The sequence below is a fragment of the Morone saxatilis genome, unplaced genomic scaffold, assembly GCF_004916995.1.
Source record: "Morone saxatilis isolate NCDOM2014 unplaced genomic scaffold, NCSU_SB_2.0 Contig24, whole genome shotgun sequence".
Lineage (NCBI taxonomy): Eukaryota > Metazoa > Chordata > Actinopteri > Moronidae > Morone > Morone saxatilis.
Genome location: NW_023339807.1, coordinates 21,870,439 through 21,879,545, shown reverse-complemented (window position 1 = coordinate 21,879,545; position 9,107 = coordinate 21,870,439). Strand labels below are relative to the sequence as shown.

The 9,107-nt window shown below is 41.6% G+C and overlaps 1 protein-coding gene across 1 annotated transcript in view; it reads left to right on the top strand.

The window, feature by feature from the left end:
* Window positions 1-1,550: 1,550 nt before the first annotated feature.
* Window positions 1,551-9,107, top strand: part of nr2f5 (nuclear receptor subfamily 2, group F, member 5) — a 20,658-nt gene continuing 13,101 nt past the window's right edge. The window contains exon 1 of the mRNA XM_035672556.1: window positions 1,551-2,790. Within this exon, the coding sequence (XP_035528449.1) occupies window positions 2,424-2,790 (367 nt within the window). The 5' untranslated portion in view covers window positions 1,551-2,423. The remainder of the gene's footprint in view (window positions 2,791-9,107) is intronic.

Genomic DNA, 9,107 nt, shown 5'->3' with positions numbered 1-9,107 from the left:
ATAGATAGATAGATAGATGGGACAACCTGGGAGTCAATTTTAATAGATTCATGTCATTGAGAGAGGAAGTGTGAGAGCGTGTCTAAACACATTATCACTTATCAAACCTCGGTCCCATGCAGCACGGGGCGGTGGGACACTCGACCCCCTGGCAGCCGTGTTGTTGGAATTACCTTCACATGACAAATCAAGAGCCTATCTGGAGAAATAATCAGGTCCCCGCTGCTCTCGGCGTGGAAAAAACCCTTATTAGAGAACAACACTGTCACTGTTAATTACCGCAGTGGCCTTTTGTGCGCTGGCAGAGACTGTATAACGCTACAAACCGACAAAATCAACACTTTCTCGACTGGTAAACGATTTACATTTAGTTTGTATGGCTTAGTGAGAAGTTTGGCACCTTTTGTTATTTTTTTGTTGACTCTGTGCAGCTGCGAGACGTGTTATGTAATATTTCAAATGCTCATCCATCAACCTGCAAGATGTCTTGTTTTTTGTTTTATTTTTTGGCACAGTTTAAGGTAGAATATTTAAGACTGTATGTGGGGTAAAATGGGATTTTGTTGATAGCAGTCGTATTAGACAACATCAGTGGGATTACATGCACTAGACAGCTGACACAAGATTGATTACAAGGCAGGGCTGCATGGTAGATAAAACTAGGTAAACTATGACCTCCAGTCGTTGATCAGAGGGCAAAATAATAAACAAGAAGACGCTATATTTTTAGAGAAAACATAAATGTTTATTTCATGTCATCAAAATACCCTTAAAATACCCTAGAAGCAGACAGTAGTCCTGCACACACATTTTCTTATATCTGAAAGATTCACTCCACACACACATGTTTAAAGACACATTAAAGTACTCTGCTTTGAATAATGTTTACACACACACACAATAACCAGTTTTCTTCACAGAACAGTTCAGTTATTCACATCATATGTGTGCATATTGGACCATAACTGGCTTCAAAAACAGATTGGATGTCACAAAATCATTTAAGGAAAGCAAAAATATACTTTCACCCTTCAGAACCTGAATGTGAACCCAGCCTTCATCAGCCTGCACAGTGAAGGTCAAACATCCAAATTAAGTAACAAAAAGCAAAAAACACAATATTAAGTTTAAATTCTTCTTCTTATTATCCTTTAAAAGATTTAATTAAAATGAAATACAGATGCAGCACAACTTCCACACAATTCGTTTTCAGAGCTTATTTAACGTTTTAAAAGTTACTTATAATTACATATTAACAACAGGCTTATTACACTGGACGCACGAGATGCACATTTAATTCCGATGGCCCACTGATGTAGTCCCACTTTAAAGTACTTGTATCACAACAACCGCTCCTGTCAGTCAAACGCATCCCTAATCGGCCGACGTCCAATCAGAACGCGCCTTACTTTTTTAACAGACTTTTGGGGCCAATCACGATCGACCCTTCTTTTTTCACCTCTCCCGCTGAGGGGAGGGGATATGACCTTATTTGGCAGTAATGACCTTATATGGAGCGCCGCCAGGGGGGCCAGCAGTACTCGGCAGTCTGTTAGTGACACTTTCCCCCAAATTGTAGCTTTGACTCTCAGAGGTGGGACAGGCAGTCGAAGGGTGAAGCGACACACTCGAGCGGCGAAGACTGTTCTGCTATCTCTGTTTAATCTCCCCTGCGCTGACGACCACGGAGGATATTAGGCTGTGTGTTGGGTAAATAAATATCGCACACTGACGTCGCTATCCGAAACCTCGCCGCGGTGCGCAAGAACAAGAGGAACGAGGATCGCCGACTGCTAGGGACTGCGCGTTACGCTGTTTCCAAGAGCTTTGCTGGGACTAAACAAACCATCCACCGAATGACTTGAGATGTGGTCAGTATTGAACAAAGCTTGACGTTCAAGAGGCAGAATTTATCCTGAGTGAGTCTCGGTGCCGTGTTCAGCGGGTGGATAGACAGGAGCGAGCGGCTGTGAGGCGAAATACTGTGGTGTTGTTATATTCCGTGTCATTTGCCCTCTTCCAAATAACGTAATATTTTTTTTGAACGTTGTATTTTCGCTGCCTGCACGCCGACTTGCCGGACTGACTTTTCCAAGAGGTTACACTCTGAGGAGCAACGTGTTTATGGATTGCTGCGCAGCGAGGAACACCGGGAGTTGTAGGCTACGCGCTTATGCATCGATCATGTTGATACCTCGCTGTTGCTGTAAACTTTGATAGATGTTTACAGAAAGAACTCAGTAATATAGAACAACGTTTTGATTAAATAAGCTCAGACAAGCTCAGACTGACCTCTGGAGGAAGTGGGAAGCGCCTCTTCGCCCTCCCTCGGTTTTTCTCCCAAGACGTCAAGACGGATCTGTATCACTGAGTCTGACTCTCCTTCTGCGATTTAAACAAAGACCAAAGTGTTTGGGGATAGCATGGCAATGGTAGTAAACCAGTGGCCAGAGAACATTTCGGCAGATCCGGGGTCTCAGCTCCAGATTTGCGGCCAGGAGCCCGGCGGGGCACCGGGGACTCCCAACGGTTCCACCCCAGGGAACGACGCACTTTCCGGGGACAAGATCCCCAACGTGGACTGCATGGTGTGCGGGGACAAGTCCAGTGGGAAGCATTACGGTCAGTTCACCTGCGAGGGATGCAAAAGCTTCTTTAAGCGCTCAGTGAGGCGGAACCTCTCGTACACCTGCCGGGGGAACCGAGACTGTCCCATCGACCAGCACCACCGGAACCAGTGTCAGTACTGCCGCCTGAAGAAGTGCCTCAAAGTCGGCATGAGGAGAGAAGGTAAGGCCAGAGAGCTGTGATCCGTAGGTGTGTGTGATGGTTGTCAGTGTGTGGTTGTGACACAGTTGTTTACTAAACGTTTGTCTGTGCGTAACGTTGTGCGTAATGTTGTTCACTGTAAAATATCAATCTTAACAGGCCATTAAGTCTGGAACTCAGCCGTAAAAGATTTTACTGTTTTAAAACAAGTGACTAACTCTTCACATTGGCTGGGGCGCTTGTTTCCAGCAGTTCCTCTTATTTTATTGCTTTTTTTTTTAGAAACTATATCTTTGCAACACATTATAAAAGGTCAGATCTACTTTTTAGAAAGGAAACGTTTAACAAAATATACTTGGAAACAGTTATTTTTCCACATTGACAGATTTTCTCCTGAAAATAATACTTAAAAAAAAAACCCAAATAACACTCCTATAGTTCTTGCAATATGTCATCTCACATGACAAACTAAAATAGGACCAGTGAGAGATTTTGTGCCTAAAATATGCCTAATGTTTCGTGATGCCTGTTGATCTAATGTTCTATACAGTTTACACCAAAGCCTCTGTTGTTATGGGTAAATAATCAGTCACCACCTGCGGCACCACAATGCTTATTTCACATTCATTTACCAAATCTAAACCATTCACCCTGGTGCGCTCTGTTATGTGAAATCCCTCCTTTGTCCCACCCTGTTTTAATTATGCTGTTTGTTCACCGACACCCCGAGCTGACCATAAGAGGATGCCGCTACATTTGTTGTATTGTGTGTGATTAACAACAGGTCAGTTAGTGCCAAAGAGGAGCGGTAGAAACGTGTTGGTGAAGAAGAGCGCATCCCCTATTAATTATCATGCAGCAGATAGATCCCATTCATGAGCGATGTGATTGGTGCATATTTTAAAATGTGAACCAAAAGGGGCCCAAAGTTCTTCGCCTGAACATCTGTGTCGGCAGCGTTACTCATAGGTTAATTTCTTTGTGTTTATGCACGTTGGATACGATCACTGAACTCCAGCCATCAATTCATCATTTAGAGAACCGTCTGATTTAGTTTTATGGTCGAAAGGCAGAGAAAGACTGTAGAAACATTAGGTTTTATGTATAAAATCTTTGGGGAATGAATGAAAATGCCAACAGCGACGTGTACAGCGTAAACTATCACACCTGGACGCAGGTGAGCCACTGGGAATGGGGGTTTGATTGCCTTCTGACTCCCAAAAGTGCGTTTCCCACTTATGACCCGAGCTACCTCAAAAAGTCTGAGTCTGTAATGAAGATGTCACACTTCGCCCCTTTTATTTTCCCTCTCAGAGGACAGAATAGGGTCAACAGCAGCATCCCCCGTGAGCAATCTTGCTCAAGGACACTTCGGCAGGGGATGTTGAAGGGCAGTCAGTGTCTCCACAACGACCCCACCGCCCTTTGTTCTCCGCCTGAGCCAAAATGTAAATACACAGACGGTGGAAATACCCATCCTCCTTAGAGCCTGAGATGATCCCTCAAGGGTTCCCGCTAGTGCGCTGCTATGCCTCTCTGACTGTGTGTGTGTGTGTGTGTGTGTGTGAGAGAGGGAGTGTGTGTGCACTTTACACACAGTCTTACCTCATGTAAAATACCCGCAAGCCACATGGACTCGGTCTTGCTCCTTTCCGACTGAATGAACCCGAGGAAATCGCCTGACGCGCCGCAGCGTGTTTTTACTGCAAAAAATATCCATCTGACTCTGATAATGAGACTTAAAACTAACCTTAATGTTTTAACATCCAAACAGGTCAAAACGTGTTTGTAGAGGAGAGGTTTATTCCCTTTGTTTCTATGAAAATCAGCTCATCTCATCTGTCTTATTTGGAGATACATTCACATTCGGTGAAAAGTTATTTTGCTAAATTTATTTCACTTTCTTTTGAAGGGAAAGTGACATTTTTTGCAGTGCCGACCCCACAGCGTTGAGAGCTGCATATTGTTCATGAGACATGAGAATGGCGTGAAAAGGGATTAGTCTGGCTATTTAGATGAGATAACATAATGAGGATGTGCTTATAGGCTGTAGATTAGTTTACAAGTATTCATCTTAAAGAGTAAATCAATCTCTTTTTAATTAATAAGTAAAAAAAAAAAAACATCAGTCCATTTGGCGGAAATCGTTTCAGTCAATTCAATTTCAGATTCCAAAATTCCCCTAAAAGTGGCGTAGCACGTCGAAATAAAAGGAGATAATGTCATCTAACTCAAGGATAAATAAGTTGAAAAGAGTTTAAGATTTCAAAGTAATTGTCTGTTGACTTCTCAATAGAGAAAATGTTTTGCAGTGCTGGCTTATAGTTGTGCGCAAAAGGCTCGGAGCAGGTCAATTTACATTGGCTGAGCTCATCTTGTTGGTGCGTTTGAGGTCAGCAGGATTAAACGGTGTCCTTAAATCCTCTTTGTCGGCTGACTTCTGTTTACCAGATCATTTGTCTACACTGTTCAGCAACTTCTACGACATTTCGGAAAAGTAGAGAATAAAAAAAAAACAGTATGAATTGTGATAAATCGTTAAATAGTGTGAAATGAGCGGGTGAGAAAGGTAGTGATCATAATAAATTATAAATCATTTGCACTTTAAATTCTAAGTTAAATTCTACGAGGCAGAAATAACAACAAAGAAATACTTGAATATTTGTTTTAACATAAATATTATATATACATACGAATGTTAAAAACAAAAAGTCCTGGCATCATTATTTTATTGTAACATCTACAGTAAATTAAACACTGAATGCAAAGATTGAGGGTGTCAACTGAAAAGTGGCAGGACTGTTAAAGCACACAGCCGCTATCTTCCTCCCCAGAGGTCATACATAAGTCATGTTTTACTCTACATTATTCAACAGGTTCACCTAAGGTTGTCAAGGGGACGCATTTTCTCAGTTATGATCCAGGTAAAATATGCATCTGATATTTCCCTTTCTATTTTCAACAATATCCAAAAGTTACTGAGAAGTCACTGTCAAAATAAAGCAGCAGATCTGGAAGATTCACAAGTGAAAATGCTGTTTGTTGAGCTAAAATAGTTTGGCATGCTATTAATTATTTAGAAACCTTTTTTACTTACTTTGAAATGTACTCCATCATAGCATATAGGTCATAATGCACTTCCCATCTCAACAAAGTGAGAAGTAAGTTTAAGGCAACGTGCTGCTGGAGTTGTTATAATAATTAGCAAGTGTTCACGAATTATGTAAGTTAGGCCACGTAAAGATATTTTTTTAGCAGAACCCTGTTAGTGATTAACTCAGTGTGCATCTTCTGTAACTCATACAGAAAACCAGCAAGTGTTTCAATGCTAAAAATTACAGCATCGTTTAATATCACTAACACTGCTGCGTGACTTTTCTGACTAAATTAATATTTAGCTTCCTGTGAAGACATGCTAAAAGTTTCATGAGTGGACTGCGTCACATTTAGAACTTCCTTCAAGTGAGTGTTTCTTTTTTTTTTTTTTTCCCCAAAGGGGACGTTTGACCTCTTTCTGCAGACTGCTGTGTAGAACATCGTATCATTTGTTGGAGACTTTTATCTAGAGCACCTTTCAGCACCATGACAGCAAACATTTCTGTGCTGGCCTCAGTGGGAGTCAAACCCCTAAAACCTTGGCAGCGTTAGTGTCATTGTCTCACCACGCAGCTCCACAGAACCTCCACTTGTTTCTCTGTCAGCGCACTCTCTGGGCTGAATAGGAAGCAGGCAGGCAAGAAGAATCAGCCTGACAGCTCCTTTGAACTGGAGTGAATGTTTTAATTTTGAAACAACCCACAAGGACGAGCTACTGTCTCCACTGAGAACCAATATACACGTTTGGGTATAGTTTACTGTGCTGTACACAATGATAATGTCTCCTGTGTAGGTCTTGAATCGTATACCTGGGCAGCTATGAGCTCACCATAAACATGCAGACAGTAGAGAGAGAGAGCAGAGTGATAGCAACATCCATTTGTAGCACATGGATCTGTAATTCCCACATTCAACACGCGTAGTGGGAAGGCTGCTGCCTCCTCTGACCCATATTGCTCTCTGACAAAATACCAACAGCAGCAGAAAATATAGGTCAACCAAAACTAAAACATTAATAACAGACAGGCTCAAGTCAAAGTCCAAATGTGTGAACCGACTAGGGCCTCTCCAGTGAGTAAATACCCCACTGGTGCACTAAAGTGTAACAGACAGCGGGTATTGACTAATCCATACTTCACAGTGGGCTTGTAACAGCGAGCAATTTAACACCAAAACACAACAGTCTGGCCTCCTTTGGGTCTGAAAAACCTTTACTTATCCCAGTAATTTAGCTATTGACAAATTCAAATACTTAACCCCTGTCACCACAGTCGTAGGCTAAGTCATTATCAGAGGGCTCTCAGAGGAAAATGGCTTCCATTGACATATCGTTCAGTACTGCCCAGTCTCCATTAAAGCACTTCAAGGCTAACTCTAATATTACTAAAGGCATGTGGGTGAATAGATGAATGATGGTGTTTTTTAATGCTTTTGGACACATCAAGGTGAGCAGGCTTCAATGACCTCATCCATATAAAGGTTATGCTTTTTTTTCTGCACATCCCACAGTATCACTAATGTGACAAAAGTAAACGTAACGTGACCTTCTCAGGTGTATTCAGTCAATCACTCTAACATACTGACTGACTCTGGACTGTTTGTGACTTAAGTAGCTCAACCTGTTTTTGTGTGTCACTCAGGTCACTTGTAATAACACACTGTGGAGAGAGAGGCACAGAATTTGTCAGTTACTGTCAGTAACATTTAACCCCCAACAAGGTTTCTCCTTCAGTCTGGCACACATTCTGTATTATAGCACTGTGGAGAATATGTGCACATTTATATTTTAGGCATTTAGTTGACGATCTTATCTATGCTGTCTGAGTGGTAGTGCAGTGGTAGTAATGCCAATAAGAAGCCGAAGAAACCAGAATGCACAGCTGCAACAAACATTTCCACATTTGTCTATCAACAGAATTTTATTGACTTCTTAATAAATATATTGGTCGATCTTTCACTTCTAATTTAATGGAGGTTCCTCTCTCTGACCATAGTTATTACTAAAGAGTAATTTCACCAAATTCCCACCCCTCTTTACCCAACTTAACCCCTTGTAGTTTCCAGGCATGTAGATGAATTAAATACAACAGAAAGTTAAAAAATGTAATAATTTAATAAAAAAATTAAAGAACTGATGTGAAGCTAAAACTAAAATCCAGTCACTTCCACTGTATTGGCGTGGCAGCAGAAGTCTCAGTGGAAGATATCTCCTAATCTCAAATAAATTAAACCCAAAATATGTGCATTGCTGCCTAGATTGTCACAAGGGATAAGTGGGAGTATATGTTTTGGGTGGGTCAACTGGCCCTTTAAATGTATTGCCCATTTGACTAGAAAAATATGTGTTAAAGTAAAGAGAGTTCCAGGACCATCAGCTTTCAAAAACTGCCATTTTCACTTTGTGATGATCATAACACAAGCTAAGAGCTGTTTAAAAGAACACAGTTCAATATATAAATGACATGCTGGGCCCACTGTGTAATAAATAAAGTAATAAAGGGGAGGAGGAAGGGGTGTGTGTAAGTGTAAATAAGGATAGCGTGAATCAGAGTCACTGATTACGGGGTGAATTTGGTTACTAATTAATGCAGGAACTGCCTCATCAAAGTCTGAGAGAGGGAGATGGAGGCAACTGTATCCACAAAGCAAAGCTACCAAACTTCCTCACGCAAACCTCCTCTGCCCTCCATGTCTCTGTCTCTCTCTGTCTGTGTCACTGTTTCCCCTCCCGCTCCTGCACTGCCTCCGGTTTTTGTGCACTCTCGTTCTGTTGTGTCTCTCACATTGGCTGCATACCTCTGCTCTTTCATGTTCGACACACAACTGGGGACGGAGCCAGTCCTCTTTCAGATGTGTGCAGATGGCTTGTTCTCAATAATTTCTCAGGAGATGAGAAGAAGGAGAGTAGTATTGTTATGACCAGATATTTTGCTGTGCTTTATTTATCTTTAAACCTACAGTAGTGTATTTTTATTTATTTTCTTGCCACTTGGGGGTGATGGAAACAAGCCACAGCTAACACAATGCTGACATAAAAAGTTTATATGGCGAAGTTGTTAGCAAACAGCTGCTTATTTACACATCCGGCTTTTGCTTTCCGCTGACTCCAGAGGGAAGTATTTGTCTCATCGGCTGCTAAATCCTCCACTATGTTCACCAGATAGTTGCTAACTGTGTCTGTCTGGTGCTAAGCAGGTAGTGTACAAAGATTTTTTGAGAGCAGTAAGAGTGAATCAAAACAG